At 42.7% G+C, this 20,082-nt stretch overlaps 1 protein-coding gene, 1 long non-coding RNA gene and 1 pseudogene across 3 annotated transcripts; all 3 read right to left on the reverse strand.

Moving 5' to 3' along the window:
- Nucleotides 1-2,428: 2,428 nt before the first annotated feature.
- On the reverse strand, nucleotides 2,429-5,058 carry LOC147977946 (receptor-like protein 6). Its single transcript, XM_087546049.1, has one exon. It carries the CDS (start codon nucleotides 4,436-4,438, stop codon nucleotides 3,524-3,526), a length of 915 nt encoding a protein of 304 aa, XP_087402175.1. The 5' UTR covers nucleotides 4,439-5,058; the 3' UTR covers nucleotides 2,429-3,523.
- Nucleotides 5,059-5,506: 448 nt separating this feature from the next.
- LOC147977947 (uncharacterized) lies at nucleotides 5,507-10,306 on the reverse strand (annotated as a pseudogene). The gene is made up of 2 exons (XR_015617992.1): nucleotides 8,301-10,306; nucleotides 5,507-7,764 (listed from the first exon to the last, which is right to left on the reverse strand). The product of XR_015617992.1 is annotated as an uncharacterized LOC147977947 (transcript).
- Nucleotides 10,307-14,727: 4,421 nt separating this feature from the next.
- LOC147977948 (uncharacterized) lies at nucleotides 14,728-16,396 on the reverse strand. Its single transcript, XR_015599517.1, has 3 exons — nucleotides 15,495-16,396; nucleotides 15,343-15,417; nucleotides 14,728-15,249 (listed from the first exon to the last, which is right to left on the reverse strand). It is a non-coding gene; the product is annotated as an uncharacterized LOC147977948 (long non-coding RNA).
- Between the last annotated feature and the right edge of the window lie 3,686 nt (nucleotides 16,397-20,082).

The following is a 20,082-nucleotide window of genomic DNA, read 5'->3' on the forward strand; positions in this document are numbered from 1 at the left end:
TCAATATACCGAGAGGAACCGCACTTCCTACAGAAGTTGTCATTCGCATACTCATGCCTAAACAAAAGGCAATTCTTTGGACAAACAAGTATTTTCTCATAATCCGTGGAGAGCGCCTTCATGGTTTTCTTCATAGCATACATGGTTTTCGGTAGTTCATGGCCCTCAGGGAGGCTGTTAGCCCATACTCCCAGAAATGCTTCAAAGCAACCTCGGCTACAACCGTACTCGGCCTTTGACTGCCATCAGTTGCGAGGTGGCATCCAGCACAGAGAGCGTGGCATCCTCATAAAGAGGTTTCTTTGACGACGCCAAGATATCCAGGAAGGCCTTTGCGGTTTCCTCCGGCTCCTCCGGTTCATTCGCTGAATGTGATGGAGGTGTCGGCTGTGCAGCAAAGACATCATGTAGCATGTCTCTAACCCCATCGTCCTCATAACCAGGGACGTGTTGTCGTATCACCTCCTCTCTATCACGGTCCCGCAGGGCAAAGTTTATTGGCATATTAAAGTTTGGCATAAATCCATGCGTGCGAAGGTGCTTAGTCATCTCACTCTTATCTCTGCGCATACGTCTCTTACATTTGGCACAGGGGCATTCTGGTACCATCCTCAATGGACTACGGAATATCTCTTTAAAAAACACATTAGTTTTCTCGACCCACTCTGCTGTTACTTGATTCCGACAGGAAAACCCACTATACATCCACTGATTATCTGCCATCTCTGCTTTATTGGAAGCCACACAACAAAATTAAGGATTCATTTAAATTATTCACATCAATATTTTATTTTTTACAGGGTTGACGAGAAACGACATTTAATCCACCTACATCTCTAATAGGTAAAGATGGGTCCTAATCCCACCCAAGAATGTGTAGATAGAGTACGTTGTCCATGCTCTATCCCATTCCGAGATAAAATTTCGGCAGCACCTCCCCGTTGTTCTCCAAATACACGTCTCGGAAAAATGCCGAGAGAATGTGCATCCGGAGAACAACGGGGAGGCGCCGCCAAAATCCTGTCTCGGAACGGGGTAGAGCATGGACAACGTACCCAATCTACATATCCTTGGGCTGTCAATGGAAAACGCTGGACAATCCGAAAGAGTTGCGGTGATAAATATGAAATTGAATGCATATTTATCGATGCAACCCTTTCGGACGGGAGACACCTAGGTTACGCGACTTGATGTGAAAATTTAATCTAGTGACATGGAAAAAAAGCGAACGAGGTGCTGGAATTGTTGCTCACCCTCATATGTAGAGGATGTAGTCAATCAGAGGAGGGACAACCGTGGACCAACACCTCCAACGTCGATGATCACTCCACAAAGATAGAACACCACAAATCCTATTAATTCCATCGAGTGAAAAAAATTTAGCTCATCACATATCACATAAAGCATTGACACTATATTATGAACCAACATGAAACAACATCTCAAATTGCAAAAAAAAAAAGCTTCATTAAGTATTTTATAAACCAAGTGTCTCGAATTGCTTCCATCTATCAATGACCTAACACTAACTTGACCAAACACAAAACTTGCTAATATCCATCAATGCATCCATCTATCACAAACTTGACCAACATCCATTCATCCATATTTTAAACTAAATGTCTACAAAATGCAAAACTTGACCAATATCCATCAATCCATACATGCACATATTCACAAACTTGACCAATATCCATCAATCCATATTTTAAACTAAGTGTCCATATTCACAAACTTGACCAATATCCATCAATGCATCCATCTATCACAAACTTGACCATCAATCTATACACGCACATATCCTTCATCACATATCCATCTATGCACAAAATAAACAGTAACAAAATGCAAAAAATGAAAAAAAAAAACTCACCGGGGGCGTCTTGGGCGCCGGTGCAGCGGGCGAGCAGGGAGGCCGGGGGCAGCCTCCGGGTAAGGCAGATAATATACTTGCGTGGCCTGTGTAGCGGCGATAAAGAGATCAGCTCCGGCATAGACGGTTGATGGTTTAACTTCAACTAAACCAACAGAAGGCGTATGTCTCAGACCCTTTTTGGGGTCGAATGATTGGCATTTGAACACAGTGACACTTACGGGTTCGCGGACACATTTGAATGTAAGCTCGTATATTTTTCCTATCCTTCCGTAGAATTGCCACAGCTATCTTGGAACCAACTTGTCCAACAAACGAACAAAGGCTTAAGCCAAGGTGGAACTGAAGAATAATTCGGCAGATTCTTTAATTTGACCACTTGGGATTATTAATAAAAAGCTACTAGAAAGCAGTAACACCCAGGTTGAACAATAGGGTATCCACAAGAAATCAGCACGAGAAAAAGAAAAGCAGCAGCCCATTTTGTGATAATTAATTAATTAATTATTAGAAGAGTACTTGCGCAGTGACGAGGGCGAACAGAATCAACTCGAATGGCCTTCACACGATCTTTCCTGACAACATCTCGGATCAGCACCTGGGCTTCCCTGGTTCCACTTATCATGAAAACATCAGCAAGCATGCTTCCTACAATCGTCACGAACTGTAAATAGACATCACCATCGCAGCAATTAGGGTAAGGTTCAGGTTTCATAAATTACACACACCTCCAATGTAATTAATGGAACCGAACACCAATCTCCCACACATGTTGTTCACTGGTTCCTACACATGACACCAATCCGAAACAAAGAGGTGGCTATCACGGAGCCCATGCTGGACACTAGAAACGATCACTATTTTCGAGCGCTTCGGCTTCGGCAGGCAAATGTGGATTCATCTTGTTCTCCCTCATGGCGCAGTTTCTGTCGCTGGTCCAACATGACTGTCAGCGCAAGGCAGAGGGTTTGTGAAACTGTTCATCATCCACACCATCCTCCAGCCGACAGTTCGCTTCCACTCGAGAGCAGCAGCAACCCGAGGTAGTTGGATCACATGCTATTGCCCCAGCACACACTGCCTGTGCGCCGGACAACATTCAGGTTGGCAAGCCTTCCGACAAGCACATAATTCACAACTCTGCATCGGCTATGTTGGTTTCATTTATGCAATGATACGAAGGACAGAGGAATAACAACTCTGCAATATGACTGATTGCATTCATGTCGCAATAGTACCTGAAACAAGTAATGAATTACATCATCATGCTTATGTTCCAGAGCTAGTACATACAGCCATGTAGGCCAAACAACATCATATACTCCTACAGATAAGCTGACGTAAGGCTTAAGACATGATACAACTGTATATATGCGTTCTACAACACGGAACATATGTGAACTTCAGAATGAAAGTAATATATGTAGAAGTCATATTACATCTCCGTACCGCAGGGATAGCACCCTTCCAGGAAAACATGCAGTTCACTTTAATTAGATGGAAAATATTGGCACATAACTTGAGAGACCATATCCCAAACAAATCAAGGGCCTTAGTTTTTTTATTGGAAGATTCTACGTACTCCCTCTGTAAACAAATATCAAAGCGTTTAGATTACTAAAATAGTGATCTAAACGCTCTTATATTTCTTTATGGGGGGAGTACAAATGTACAATGGAACCAGCGTTGCATATTTGTCCAAGCAAGCTGAAGAAAACTTAAATTGTAAGAATACATGAGCATCTCCCGAGGGGGAGTGGCAGACGTATCAAAGTTATCTTGGAGACTGATCACAGCTAGGGAGTGCAGGGTCGACAAGGACGGGCAAATAGGACCAACAAGATTACAATATCTCAAACTAAGAACTCGGAGATTCGGAAGAGAATTAGCAAATGCATCGCACCAATCATCTGCGCTGGTAGACATATCCACTCCATCGAGGTAGAGCTCTCTCAAATTGTTGAGGTTGCCAACTAGGATCTGAAAGTTGGGTTCCTGCAGCCATAGCCAACTAGTAACGCCGGGCATGCTGGTGCCATGGCCATTAAGAGAATCGTCAGAAGCGGCATAGTAGAGAACAGAAAGATCCAAGGAGATAAGGTTGGCAAGTTTGCCGATGCCAATAGGTATCTGGCCTTGGAAGCCCGAATTGGAGAGGTTGAGGTGTGTGAGCAAGGAGAGCCTCTCAAACCCAGTTGCCGGAAGATTGCACTGGCCAAAATTGTTCATGCTAAGGTCGAGTAGTTGGAGCGAGGTGAGGTTGAAGATTGCAGGGTCAAGGCCTTGACTGTACAAGCCACGGCCGCTAAGCTCTAGGGCAGTGACATAGCCAAAGGAGTTGCTGCAGCCAACACCTTCCCAAAGACAGCAGTCAGTGCCATCCTGCCATGAGTCGAGGGCGCTGGGGTAGCTGAAGAAGGAGAAGGATCGCTTTAGCTGGAGGAGGCTTGCGGCCTGGTACTGATGGCATCGGAGAATGAGGTTATCGTCGCCATGGGTGCCGGAGGCGGCTAGTGCCGAAAACATTGCGAGAAAGAGTAGTGGCACCCAAAAAATTGAAGCCATTTGGTTGGTTCTAAGTAGTTGTTTCTCTTCCTTTTGAGAAAACAAGCAGGAGTGCAGTTAGGCTTTATAGAGAGAATACCAAAGAAAAATAGAAACAAGAGGTTCAGAAATTGTAGTGACGGATTTGTCACAAGTTGTATCAATTCAAGTTTTATGCCGGTCTTCGCTCAAGTAATCCAACTAACACAATGGGCCAAAAAAAAAAAGGAAAGCCCCCGACGACTTCCATCAAACGTGTGAGACGGGTTGCGTGGAACTGTGATCCTTGCATATTTTCCCGTAGGGCAGGGGCCATGGGTTCCATCAGATACGTCCATAATAGCTAGTAGATATTATTTGGAATCTACTGTCCTATGGACCACCGAGACCTGAGACCTCGTTTCTGCAACGCCATACGGCTGGTCCAGCCCAGTGTTTCTTTTTGGTTGTTTTTCTGTTTCAAATTTACTGGAAAATAGGGGGGGACACAGAATTCACTGTGTATTGAAAATGCATTCTCAACGGTCAAAGGGTTTGTAAAAACTATTGAAAAGATAAAGACATGTCTTCATGCAGAAGAACAAAATTACTAGAGTAACATCTCCGGAAAAAGATAGAGTAACAAAAAAATAGGGGGGAACACAGAATTCACTGTGTATTGAAAATGAATTCTCAACGGTCAAAGGGTTTGTAAAAACTATTGAAAAGATAAACACATGTCTTCATGCAGAAGAACAAAATTACTAGAGTAACATCTCCGGAAAAAAAATAGAGTAACAAAAAAATATCATGTGTACTAAAATAATAAGTATAAAAAATGCAAAATTTTCAGTGAAACAAAAATTGTACATGGCCTCGTGGGAGGAAATAACAATGAGAAAAATGACATGGTTAGGCAGGAACATACGCAAACACTCAATATTCCTGTAAAAGAGAGGTAGAGAAACTAATTCTGCAATATGATGATCAGATTCATCTGTCACTCTGCGCCCAAACAAATTACAGCAGCACAGTTATCTTCCAGAAATGGTACTTAGTCACAAGAAGCTAGTGCAACTTTATGAGAAAAAACATAAGTCTTGATGAAGCGTATAACCCTTGTCAGGCCGCGTGGCGTTTATTTATATCCAAACAAGATAACATAATGGTTACAAGATTCATCTCCAGGCTAAACATATACATGATCACACTTAAACTAGAAATAACAAGAAACAGATACCAGAGATAGATTACAAGATGTTCAACCATCTAGCCATCTAATCTAACCCAATCAATATTGTATAGCATACACCATGGGAGATAATGTGTAGCAGGGGCTTAATAGATGAAAGCACAGCACAAAAAGTATACTAGTAGATAAAAAGCCTACTTACAGTACTTCGGAAGCAACGACTGCTGCAGAGGAATAAGCTCTCTTCCAGGACAGCAAGCTTGCACCAGGGAACAGTCTCCCAGATCAGATCACGCATACAAAGCTCTTGCAGATTTAATAAACCATTTGCTGATTCGACCCCATCTCATCAGAATGGAAGCTGCAAATCCAACACCGAAGCCCAGCCCGACAAAGAGAAACAGGATGACGTCCACATCAGATGACTTCTCCACGCGTGCCATGCCTGGAGGAGCAAGTGAAAGGCCACAGGGGTTGGAGAATGGCGGTCCACACAGTCCCAAATTCCCATCGAATGAATTTTTGTCAAATGTGAGGAACTGGCGTGACTGCGGTATCTTCCCCACCAACTGGTTGTCAGAAAAATTTAGGATGGCCAAGAAGGTGAGATCTGCTAGTTCTTGCGGAATCTCCCCTGAGAGTTGGTTGCAAGAAAGGTCCAGCGACTCCAGATCAGTCAGGTGGCCAAGCTGCGCTGGAATTTTCCCCTTGAAAGCATTGTGAGACATGTTCAGCACATGTAGTGAAATAAGTTGTCCAACTGATTCAGGAATAGTACCTTCCAGCCTATTGTTTGAGAAGTCAATTGCTGTAAAGGTAGTCAAGATCCTTTCAAATGTAACAACTGACCCTTTGTATGTTATCTCAATAGAATCTTGATAGAATCCCCTGGGAGCTGCTGATATGTTTTGAGCAACGATAGTATCTCCTGAACTGTTTAAGTTGGACATCAATGATGTTAACCGCCCAAACCATTCAGAACTCAAATTGCCGTAGAAATTGTTTGAGGCTAGATCAATAATCTGCAAACTAGAGAAGTACGCCTTGGATTGATGATCCCGAACAAGACCACCAATGGAACCCTAGAACTGATTAGATCTCAAGATGAGGACATGAAGATTCGGAAGCCCGCTCAGCCAAGACGGGAAAGTGTCAACTATTAGATTGTTTCCAACATCAAGAACCTCCAAGTGAATGCAGTTAGAAAGTGCCCTCTGAAGTTGGCCTTCAATCTTATTGCCATGTAAATCCAGTGTCTGAAAAGTACAGGCAGCTGTGATATTGGATGGCAACATCCCTTCAAACTGATTCTCCCGCAAGTTTAACACGCTCAGTCGAGCATTTTCTATCAGACAGGATGGAATCGGCCCACTGAAGTTGTTATATGATAGGTCAAGGACACCCAACATGCTGGAATTGCAAACTGAATTTGGTAAATGCCCATTTATACTATTGTTGGACATCCTGAGATACATGGTTTCACTGAGACACAGAGTGAAGTTTGGAAGGAGAGAAGAAAAATAATTATGTGAATAATCCAAATAATTTGCTGATGAGTTTGGCATAGGAATATGTCCCTGAAGCCTATTGGAACTAAGATCAAGAACTTCCAAGGGACAACTGAAAGGAAGAACATGTGAAGTAAGTTCCATACCAATGAACATGTTGTGTGAAAGATTTAAATGTAAAAGGCTACTGCTCCACCTCTCCCATATCAACTTCGGTATATCCCCTGTGATTTTGTTGCAAGAAAGGTCCAGGTAAGACATGTCATGAAGACGTGTCAAAATTCTAGGAATTTTGGTTATATTGCAACAGGCAACTCCTAAGGTTTTAAGTCCAGAGAGATAGGTGGAAAAAGAGGTGGTTCCTTCTTCATTCGTAACAGAGAGCTTATTGTGTGAAAGATCCAAAGAAGAGAGCTTTCTTAACCTCCAGAAAGATGAAAGATCCAGTGAACCTACAAAGTTGTTCTCATTGATTTCTAGACAAACCAAATCTGTAAGTTGAAAGAACGAGTTGGGAAACTGCCCAGCCAGTTCATTTCCGCTCAAAATTACTAACTGTAATTTTGAAGATGCCGCGTCAAACTCTTCTATAGGACCAGAAAATTGGTTCCAACCAAGATTCAAGTAGCGTAATTTTGGAAGAGAGAAAAGAGGTGTCGGAATATGACCTGCAGAATGAGTGAAGGTTATTATTCTCCCTTGTAAAGTTCAAACATGGGGTACACACAACTGAGAGCTCCTGAACACAATAATACGAAAGATGGCAAGCTTATGTTTATCAATGAAACCGTATCATTCAAACTTTAAAATTGGTCTGGCCATCTGCCATTGTACCATCTTGACTATCCATCCACCAAACCCGATGGTCAATAACTCATTAAAAATCTGTGTTGGGCCATGAGGTATCCTGGTTTTGAGGCATAAACTTACAAAAACTGTTCCCCTTGTTACCACTATGACACACTGCCCACTACTTCCACCCAAATATATACTCCCTCTGTTCACTTTTGTAAGGACAGCTGAAATTGAACTATTTTGGGTGTTGTCCTAAATGTCTAAAACGCCTTACAAAAGTGAACGGAGGGAGTAGTTTTTTTAGTCATTCATTTCCTTGTGTCTATCCTTATGTTGTTTCAGCATTTGGTGTCTTGTTGAGAATGTCAAAAAAAATGTGATAATTCGAATATGCATAATATAATCTTACCGCTCACATGATTATAATAGAGATCCAGTTCTGCCAGTCGAGTTAAATTGAGAAGTGAACTTGGTATCCTCCCAGAAATGCTCCTCCCTAAAATAGTTAGACGTGTCAATTCCTTGAGTTGCCCAACTGCATAAGGTATTGGCCCAGAAAGCTGACTACTTTCAATAACCATGCTTTTCAAATTAGTGAGGTTGCCAACTGCAGATGGTAATGCCCCAGTAAAGTCACAACTGTAGATCGCCAATCTTCTTAAGTTTCCAAGATAGCCAATTGCAGCTGGAATTGCTCCACAATAATCACAATTCTTCATGTAAAACCTTCTTAAATTTGTGAGGTTGCCTATTGAGGATGTAACTGAACCATGCAATTTGCAGTCGGACATACCAGATATTTCCAAGTTTTGCAAATTAATGAGATTGCCAATTTCAGACAGTATGGGCCTAGGGAGGTTGCAATCGGACATCTTCAAGCTTCTCAACGCCTTCAGGTTCCTAATGGAGGAAGGCATTATCCAAGAGAAGTCGCAGCTATAGAGTTCCAAGCTCATCAAGTTCCTGAGGCCTCCCATCCATGACAAAATCGGTCCCAAACCATTTTGTGAGTCCATCAAATCAACTGTCAACCGGCATAAAGACCCAAGTACACCGAATGAAGAGAGAAAATCCATCGATAGAAATTTCCCGTCAAGAGTTAACTCCCTCAACAGCTTGAAATCACCAGAAGAACTTGGTTTAGAATAGGAGAAGTTAGTCCCCTCTAGCCTCAAAGTATGTAGAAAACTTGCATGGGGAAAGTTTGGCAAATGCCCCGAGAGATTCGGGTTTGAGGACAAATCTAGGACCCTTAAATTTTTGAGTTGAAAAAATCTTTCAGGGAACCACCCCTGAAGATTCATATACGAAAGTTGAAGCTCACTTAGATTGGGAAAATCTGCGAAGAACTCTGGAATCGGACCAACATCATTGGATCCAAGGTTGATCGCAACAAGAGAATGGAGGCTTGAGAGGGAATGATGAATAGGACCATTCAGCCTGCATCCCTGCAAGCTAAGTACCTGAAGATGAGGAACATATTTTGCAAGAGCTTTGCCCCAATCTTCACCGCTGCTAGACATTATCTGCACTCCATCAAGGTAGAGCTCTCTTATATTGTTGAGGTTCGCTACCAGGATCTCAAAATTGGGCTCCCACTGCAGATCATTAAAACTGTCAGCTGCAGAGGTAGGATCATCATAATCGGAAACTGTGTGACTTGAAAGATCCAAGGAGACAAGGTTAACGAGTTTGCTGATGCCAATAGGTATCCGCCCATACAAGTCCGCATTGGAGAGATTGAGATGGGTTAGCAGAGCGAGCCTCTCAAACTCAGCAGTGGTGATGTTGTAGCTGTAATCTCCTAAAGAATTCATGCTAAGATCGAGACGTCGGAGGGATTTGAGGCTGAAGAGCGCAGGGTCCAAGCCATGACTCACCAGGCCATGCCCACTGAGGTCTAGTACTGTCACAAGACCAGAAGAAGCATCACAGATAATGCCCTCCCAGAGACAGCAATTGGTGCCATTTTGCCATGACGGAAGGAGAGCCGCGGTGGTTGCGGCAGCAAAGAAGGATTGCTTTAGTTGGAGAAGCGCTGCAGCCTGGTCTGGATGGCACCACAGTGTGAGGTTACCATCACTGTGGGCGCTGGAGGTGGCCAGTATGGGAAGTTGTACAAGAAAGAGTAGCAGCGCCCAGTGAATGGAAGCCATTAGCCTAACACGGTTCTGAACCAACAGCAAGTGCCCAGGCATTCAAATAGGCATAAGTATATATAGTGGTACTTCAATAAGCCAACAATCAGTGCAATGATCCAAAATAATTGGTGCGATGACGTATCTTGGAATGGATATTAACTCGAGTTTTAGTCCGGTCTTCCTGAAATCGTTCACTTATTGCATCGGGCCAGGGAAAGCTCCAGTCAAGCAGGAGCCTTTACTGCATGCAAGGCGGGTTGCGCGTAATTGTGACTCTTGCAGATTTTTCCACTAGCTAGACAGGGACCTGAAGTGACCTCACAGCCATATATTTAACTTTTTCTTTAGCCATATATTGTTTCACTGTCAGAGTTGCACTAGATTGGGAGAGAGGACCAACGACCATGACCATCTAGTGTTGCAGGTTAATTGCAGCACCAGCACGCAACTGCAAGTAAAAATATCGTTGATGAATGATAACATTCAATTGATGAAGGAAAGCTCAGACTGGAATTATTTTCCTGTGCCACACAAATATATTATGTGGAATAGCCACACAATATAGGTACCATCAGATGGTTAACTGCAGAGACTGATAGTTTGACCGCTTCCAAGTCAAGTAGGCACCATCAGATAGTTAACGGTGGCCGAATGGCCTGCTACCAGGTTTGTCCCTGCTAATTGTTATCTTCTGTAACAGCTTTCATTTTCCTAAAAGAAAATAAATTAAGTAGGCAACTATAGACAAGTACCAAGGAGGTGAACAGAAGAATCTGAACTTGCAGCCCATGAATTGAGCCAGGTTTAGTTCATCAGTATATCTCTAGCTAAGCCAATTCATCTTCAAATAGTGGGGAACTGCAGCCTGCATGCCATCATCTGTTTTATTTCTACCGCAGTTTATATTTTAGTGATGGACTTGAAAAACATGGAGAGACAATTAGAGCCAGAAATTTTGTCAGTAACAGCAGCCACTAACCAAATCGTGTAAACCCTCCAAAGTCCAAACCTACTTATCATGCCAACCAAAAACAGTACTGATACCAAACATTATGAGAGGACACGTTTGTAAACCCAAGACTACTCAATTAGTCAAACAACCTCCCAGAATTTTTAGAGGGTGATCCATAGGGCACATATATTAGCACCAAACAAGCCACTATAAGCTCATGGAATCCATATTAATACAGAGGAATAAGCTGTTAGCGCGTTGAAATTCACTTGCTAGATAGTAGTAGTAGCAGACTAGCAGTTTATTCATTTTTTGCAAACATAACAAAATGGGCGACAATACATTTCTAGGGTTACTGATTTGGGGAGAAAACAAGGGCACCAAATTAACCTGCAAGTTCACTACTGTGTTGAATAAAAGAATCATCATTATTACTAGAAAAAATTAGTGAACTATCCCATACTAATCGCATCAGCTGATTCCAATATAGTAAAAGCAGCCGGGCAACTGGTCGCTGAACCTAAGCAGGCAAAGCTACTAGAAATTTCGATCCTCCTGCAATGGAACCTGTGGCTAGCGACGGAGAAGGGAGAAGGGCGCGCGGATGGGCTGCCTCTAGCAGCCGCTCGTGAAGGAAGCGCTCCATCTCCGGGGAAGAATGGCGCGCGCTAGTGGCTGCCATCGCTGGCGTGTCCGCAGGATTGGAAGGCGAGGTGGCCGTGGTGCTCCGCTAACCGGTGGCGGTGGCGGCCGCCGTGAACAAAATCGGGCGTCGAACCAAACAAGGATTGGACAGTATGGGCCACAGTGGGCTTGGGCTAAGCTGGAGGACAGAACGGATGGATGGCCCAGTCCGGTCATTCATCGTGGCGCACTTGGCCAGTGGGTTAGCCCTCCAAAAAAACTTGGCCAGTGAGTTCGTCTCAGAAAAAAAGGCTACTGAGTTCTCAAAAAAATAAAATTGGCTAGTGCCAAGTCATCTAAAAATTGGGACAGGTGGCCTAAAATTTAGGACAAGCATATCGAACGGATGTCTGATTTTTTAGGCATGCCAAATCAAATATTTTTTATGGCAAATCATGTTTGTCGAGGATAACAACTTTAGTTGGAGAGCATGGCTAATCCGCTTCAGTTCATTTATTTCTTTTGTTAGGAAATTGCCATGCTTACAAACTTAAATTTGACATCCTCATGCCAATATAAAGTGCGATGAGAAACGTTTGACTTGGCATGCCTATAAATTTGACGTGAGACTTTTACCCTTTTTGTAAATTTATTATGCGTAAGTCGATTTTCTGGGTCCATTAGATTAAAGATCCCTCTTCCTTTAAGCGTTCTTCCTTCACCAACCATTTCATTTAGCTATTATGTAAAGAAAAGGCGAAGTCTACGTTTGCATAAACAAATATATCCGTAACCGGCACATGAGTGCCGAGCAATAATGACATGGAGGGCTTTCATGTTCTTTGATGATGTGGAGGCTTGCATGTGGTAGAAAGCGAAAAGTTCAATGATTGCATGAGTTCTTGGTGATGTGGGGGCATGCATGCGGTGGAAAGTGAAAAATTGATTGATTGAATGCGCTTAATGATGTGAATTATTTGTGTGTGCATTTAAATGAGCGGTGACATGTGTGGGACATATGTGATGACGTGGATAGACTGCATGTGTTAAGATAATTTAGACAGTGAAGCTAAACCTTTTAAATATCGGAATTTGTAATTTCCAAACGTTCGTGATTTGACAATAGATCCGAACGATCTAATTGACGTTCGATCCGAAATTCTAGCGCGCGCCAGTTTCTCGTGAGGTTGATCCGGAATCGAGCCCACAACGCACTGTTGGTGCTGTAGGATCTCAACCACCTCAACAAGCACCTGCTTACATTAAGTTTTATGTTAGTTTCTTCCTTTGTACTCCAGTATATGTGAGTAAAAGAAAGCCACAACAATCAAGGCTATTGCATTGGATTTTTGACGCAATAACCAAGGCACACCAGCTTTAGTCCTTGTCCAATATACCTTAAAAGGCATATCCTCGCTAACTCATGTGTGGATAATATGGTAACACACACACACTTCGGATCTGATAACTAACTTATATACAAATACGATAGTAACTTTGATACTAAAAAAAAAGTTGTTGAAATATACTCTGGTAACCTCTGCAAAAAATCATGGTAATTTACTCCCGACGAGCATCATAACTTACGTACAAACACCCGTGGTGACCTCAACCCAGTGAAAAAAAATTATAGACATACCACCCATAATTTTATGTGTAAATATCATGGTAAGAAATGCACGACATGGCTGATATATTACGTACAAACACCCTGGTAACTTTGACCAGCGGGAAAATTATTGAAAACAATAGCCGTTAACTTTGGCCCCATAATTTCTATGTAAATAGCATGATAATATATTCATCGCAGACCTGATAACTTAGGCACAAACATCATGATCACTTTAAGTCGAGGAACAAATGTTGTTGAAAACATAACCCCGGTAACTTCTGTGCAAATATCATGGTAATGTATGCACCACAGGCATGGTAACTTTGGTACAAAAAATGCGGTAATTTAACCCATGGAGAGATGTTGAAAACACAGCTCCGGCAATTTATGTGTAAATAATATGGTAATATATGCACCACAAACCTGATAATTTATGTAGAAACACCGCGGTAACTTTTTTAGCCATAGGAAAAAGAATTTGTTGAAAAAACATACTGCCAATAACTTATGTGTAAATAACATGGTAAGCTAGGCACCGCGGAGCTGATAACTTATGTACAGATATTATGCTAACGTTGATCTGAGAAAAAGTTGTTGAAAACATAGCCCGATAAGTTCTGTGTAAATAACATGGTATTTTACATGCCGCACACCTGATAATTTATGTTTAACACCATCGTAACTCTGACCCAATATAACAAAGCTGTTCAAACATCATACCGTAGGGCTGGTAACTTAATGTACTCTCGGGGTTGGTAACTTAAGTTAAGAAAAGAAAAGAAAATCTTGATATGAAAGTAAAGAAGTTGCCAATATCTCTACTCCTAATGGACGAGTTGGTAGCCTGGTACGGTTTATTTTCGTCCCACCTCCCACCTTCTTGGGTTTTTTTTCGTCCTCCTCCCACCCCGTATGGTTTTTTCAACTCCCCCTGTCCCACACAAAAAAACGGACCAGGAGGCCATCCCCCTCGCACAATTAGGCTGCCCTCGAAGTTTTCCTACGACGACGTGAACCACCCCAGCCGCCATCGATCCCTTCGCCGCCGCCATCGATCCCTTCTGTCGTCGATCCCGTCCTGGCCGCAGCTGATCTCATGGAGGCCGACGCAGATCATGCACATAGGTGACAGTGCCGTGTCTCGCCCTCGCCGCACAATCCCACTGACGCCTCCGCCGCTGCCGATCCGTGGGAGCCCGCCGCACAACCCTACGCACACATCTGCCAGTGAGGGTACCGCCGATCTCACGAAGGCTGCGCCAGATCAGGTCCGCCTAAATCAGGTTCCCCTAAACCCTAAACCCTTCGTCCATTCAACAAGGCCCGATTTAATTATACAACACATACATACAATAAGACACTTGAAGGTTTCCGGAATTTTACAGATCCGCCGGCAGCACATACATACAATTTGATGGTTCCGCCGGCAGCACATACATACAAGCTGATGCTTCTCTGAATTATACAAACAGCTGATTTACACCTTTTCTTTATAAATGTCCCCAGCTCGACCAGGTTTCAGTTTTTCCTGTAAGCACGTACCAAAGGAAGCTTTACAAAAGGAAGCACGAAAATCAGCAGGTTCAAAGGAAGCACATGCATAAATATTTTACCAGACATATACTAATTATCATCCGGTTTTGTCCTCCTGTACGTTGACATTGAAATTGACCTCTAACCCCTCTTGTTGATCTACATCCCCAACGAAGTATGGGAAATTGTAATAGCAAGGCACCGGAACAGAGAAAGGCATCGGATGTACCTCTACCCCATCTTGTTGATCTACATCCCCAACGAAGTCCAGGTATATCTCTGCCCCGTCTTGCTGACCTTTATTCTGATGTAAACACAACATGAGAAATCATTTTACAGGCCATATTGAGGGTAATTCCGTCGATGAATCCATCCCAGAAATCGTTCCCGCACCAAGTCACAACATTGACGAGTACGACCCAATGACTCCAGGTTTGGGGCTTTTGTAAATAACTTGCATTATCAAATGGTTTTTATTTCATCTTCTCATGTTGACCTACAATTGTGATAGGTCACTCATCACAACAAAAAGTAAGTATGGTAACTTCAAATAGCAAGGCACTGGAACGGATAAAGGCATCGGATGTACCTCTACCCCGTCTTGTTGATCTACATCCCCAAGGAAGTCCAGGTATACCTGTACCCCGTCTTGTTGACCTTCGTTCTGGTATAAACAAGACATTTCATATAACTACCGTGTTACATGCCATAATGAGGGTAAAAATGTCGACGAATCCATACCAGAAATCGTTCCCGCACCGAGTCACAACATTTACGAGTATTACCCAATGACTCCAGGTATGTACCTTTTGTAAATAATATGCATTATCAAATGGTTTTTTTTCATTATCAATATTAGTCCCTCTGAACCTGGGCAAATCTCCATAAACTTGGGAATGCAAGTCATATGGAGAAAATGCAAGTCATAAACCTGGGAACACAAATCTGAGCATGGCTCCTGCAGTCATATGGAGAAAATGCATGGCTGAAGTGACAATTATCAAGCAGATTACTAACAGGAATAAGCATCAGGGGTGTAAACTGAATTCCAGTAATAAAGAGCATCAATTGTAGTTGAAAAGCAGTAGTAAAGTAAAATTAAAGCTTGTGGCTGGGGTCATATATAAACATAATGCATGTTATATCAAATTTCTCATAACACGTTCTTTTATGGGCATACATGATGTTATTTAGTACTATTTTGTTGTTATTATTGTTCAAGGTGTGACTAATATTTTCTTCTCCAATATCAGAAATGTTTGGGTAGCCATGCCTGACAAAAAAACTAAACCATGCCACACTCATATTAAGAGTATCAATAGTATACTTTTGGATGGTAGTTTTCCTAAAAGTGCTATAATAATCGCCCTATATGTTGTAACTTATTATATCCATGATATTTTTGGCAGTTGAGTGGTTATGTTTCTTTTTGTATTGATGAAAGTTTGACAGACGATGAACTGGAGTCATTGGGTATTAGGAAATGTGACTGTGATTCAGTAGATTTCCCTTCTGCCATAATAGTGATTCAGCTGCAACTTTTCTTCATATAATCCCAACGCACAAACACATGTAGGACAATAATAATGACAACAATCATGGAAAAACATACCATTACCAAAAACAAAGGGACAAAATGATATAAGCTGGCACTACTAGAAAAAGGGCTATAGATGAGATTGACACTAATGGCGCACTAGACAAGCGGTGCGCCATTAATATATACTAATGGCGCACCTCCTTCTGATACGCCATTAGAGTTGAAACTACTAATGGCGCACCTGGCCCAGGATACGCCATTAGTATCAAAAAAAATTTGAACTAGTGCGCCTGTCCAAACATACTAATGGCGCATCCACACACAGTGCGCCATTACTAGTTGTAACTAGTAATGGCGCACATGTCGGAAAGTGCGCCACTAATGTTGTTTTTTTTATTATATTTTTTATTCCTTTTTTTGCAAAACTACTAATGGCGCACTGTTCCACCGTACGCCATTACTAGTTTAAACTAGTAATGGCGCATTGTGGGACAGTGCGCCATTAGTATGTTTTTTTTTTGCAAAACTTGGTGGTGCGCCATTAGTAACCTGGATTACTAATGGCGCATTTAGAGTTGGTGCGCCATTAGTGCCCAGGAATCCCACAATCCCACATCCATCCATCCATCCGACCCAACGCACCAACACACACACACTCTCTCTCTCTCGCTCGAACCCATCCAAACTCTCGTCGCCTCCTCTCTTCCCCCCGAACCCCTCTCTCCCTCGCCGCCGTCGCCACCCACGCCACCCGGTTCCGGCGAGCTCCGGCTGCGCGCAGCACGCCGGCGAGATCCCCTTGGTCCGCATCTGGCTTACCTCCATGCAGATCCGCGGCTCCCCCACTGGCTAGGGTTTTGCATCCCCTTTTGTTCGCCGGGATCCGCCATGGCAGGCCACGGCGAGGCCATAGGTGACCGGATCCAGCACTGGTAAGCCCCTCCCCCTCCTTCGCCCACCATCTCCTCCTCACCTCACCTCATCTTCTCTTCCTTCTCTACAGGTCGCCATGGGCGTGCCGACGACGACGGCAGGAGGGGCGCACCTTCGTGGGGCGGGACGCCGCCATGGAGATGGATTCCCTTGTCCGCCACCACGCAGCGGCACCATGGAGCCTCCCAGCGCCCCAAACCCTAGCGGAGAGAGAGGAGCTGCTCCTAGTACAGCACGCCATGGAAGGGATTTTTTTGGTATTTTTGTTGTTGTTTCTCTTCCCGATCTAATCATGTGGAAGGCCCTTTTCCTCACCATGATTTATTCATCTCCCCTTCCTCTGTTTTGTGCAGGTTGCTCTAATGGCGAAGCTTCTTCTGCAGGACACCCTCCACCCCTCCCCTGCATCCACCTCCTACCCCCATACATGGTGAGCTACAACCTCTCTTTCTAGCCCTTGCAAATCTGATCTGGAGTGGACATGAATTGCAATTGTCATGGACACTACATAACAGCAAGTATTGGTTCAGTTTTTGTGTGAAATTCGATTGTCATTGTGCTTTTTGATGCTTGCTTCAGAAAAATAAAATCATGGATAGATAGAAGATGGAAACAGTGAGCTTCCTTTCAAGTTAGTAATACTAAAAATCATTTGGCTCATCAATTTTTCATGTCTTGTGTTAAATCCACTCCATTGCAATCTGGCTATGTATGGATGGTTTGGTACAATTTTCCATGGATGAGTATAGTAGTTACGTACACATGTGCTCTGTAGTTTTAGTTCTTCTTGTGTTGCTACACTTAGTCTAGAGATACAACAACATTAGTTAGGTCATGGATGGATGGATCAATACATACAGCTAGCACTGCTAGCAACAACAACAAAATAACCTTGTGATTGATTCTGTTGACGCTAGCATGCTCTATTAGTTTTGGAGCCCAACCATGGACTGTACGTACTAAGCTAGCTCAAGCACACACACATGCAGCTTGATTTATTTCTATAGATACTAGCAGCAGCACGCGTGTCTCCTATACTAGCTTGCTTAATTTCTGTACTAGATCAACGACACTAGCACTTACTTGTTTGTTAGATTCGGAGCAGCAGGCATCCTCCGTGGACGATGACGACAACCAGGTCATCCACCGCCACGACGACACCCCGCACATGGTCCAACTCGACTACAACATCCACCGCGTGACGGCGACGTGGTCGTGTGCGGCATCGACCAACCTCCTCTCCTGTGAATCCGTCTCCTACCTGTAGCTCCCACTCTTGTGCTGCTATATTAGTACCTTGCTCTGTTTCATGCGTATGGGTGATTTTCTTTGTGCTTGTGTCATGGAAAAGATCATTCCTATTTATTTGTGCTCTGTTTTCTTTATTATCACGAGTTGCAAAATTAGTAGTGGGAAGTAAACTTTTGTTAACTTGTTGGTTGAACCAATGGAACTACTGTTATATTTGATTTGTTGCTCAACTAGTGCTGCAATGATGGGATCGAATGATTGCATGACCCTAATGTTGGCCTATCATTTCAATTATCTTGGTCTTATAGATGTTATTGTTCCTGTCATATAGCACATGCTAGTTTCTTTATTGGTTGGCTGCTGGTTCTGTTTGTTCATATGCATAAGTGCTACTATTTCTTTGTTATCTTATAAAGGATATAGTCCTTCATTTGTATATAGCCGTAACTCTCTTATTGATCAACATATACTGATTCATCTCTTTACTGCAATTACTCTGTGTACTTCATGATTTGCTCCTGTAGTGGTATGAAATTATAGTTTCTCTTTCAAGCTGGTATCTGTGTTTGATATATACTAGTATTTATCTAAATACCATGTATTGGTATTTCTTGTATGGTTTAGTACATCATCTACTGGTGGTTTAGTTGTATATTGTACAGGACATAGTCCTGACGGTTGCATGTAGTGATAATTCTTTCTTTGCATTAGCTATTTCATATGTTTCAGATAATTTAGATGCATGCTTATACTCCTCTATCTATACCAGGTGCATGTGTTGTCTTGTGTACCTATATACAGAATAGTACCCATGTGTAAGTGGGTGTATGTGTTCTGCTTATAGCAGATGTTTAGTAAATGTGCTATCAATGGCCTATTTCTTCTTGCGGGTTATGGACTATATCTTTCCTTGCCAATTCCCTCTCTCTTAAATCTGATTTGAACAGATGCTGCACTGGTCTCTTCACTTTCTTTCTTTCTCTCCTACTCTCACTGATAAGAACATGTGCTCCTTAATCTTGCCATGCCAATGATGGTGTCATGAGGCTCTCATCGTTACTTAAAGATGTTGCACTACTTGATCCAATGATGCAATAGTCCTAGCACTACTAGGCTGCCTGAGGACAATCCCTACTTCAAACCCTACCTCTGGGCTAGTTGATTAGTAGTGGGTTCGTTGGATTTCATCTGAAAACTAACCCAAGCTTAATTGAGGGATCCCCTAATCATGGAGTTAGTTCTAGTTTGAGTTGATCTTTGGGTTTGGCTTTGATCTATACTTTGCTGGCTCTACTTCTGTCTTTTGGGTTATTGGCTCCATTTATGCAGTGTTGGCTCTCTTCTACTGTTTCTTTGATCAACTTAATCTGATTGGGGTTTGACTAATGTTTCCAAACTCGTAAGTGCTAGCTCCTACAGCAAAGGCATTTTGCTAAGGGGAATGCTACATTTAAACCTTGATCAAGTTTTTCATGTTTGTTGTTTCTTGTTTTGTAGGTTGATGAACTGGAAGAAAGAAGCAGAAGATGAAGAACTAGATAGTTTAGTATAGGTTTAGTTTAGGACTTTTTCTAGATACGCCCGCTATCTAGCGGGAGAGGGGAG

The sequence above is a fragment of the Triticum urartu genome, chromosome 3A (assembly GCF_056163025.1).
Source record: "Triticum urartu cultivar PI428250 chromosome 3A, HENAU_Tu73, whole genome shotgun sequence".
Classification (NCBI taxonomy): Eukaryota; Viridiplantae; Streptophyta; class Magnoliopsida; order Poales; family Poaceae; genus Triticum; species Triticum urartu.

Bases quoted from the DNA above. Each gene is read 5' to 3' on its own strand.
- LOC147977946 (XM_087546049.1), bottom strand. From the start codon at position 4,438: ATGGCTTCAATTTTTTGGGTGCCACTACTCTTTCTCGCAATGTTTTCG.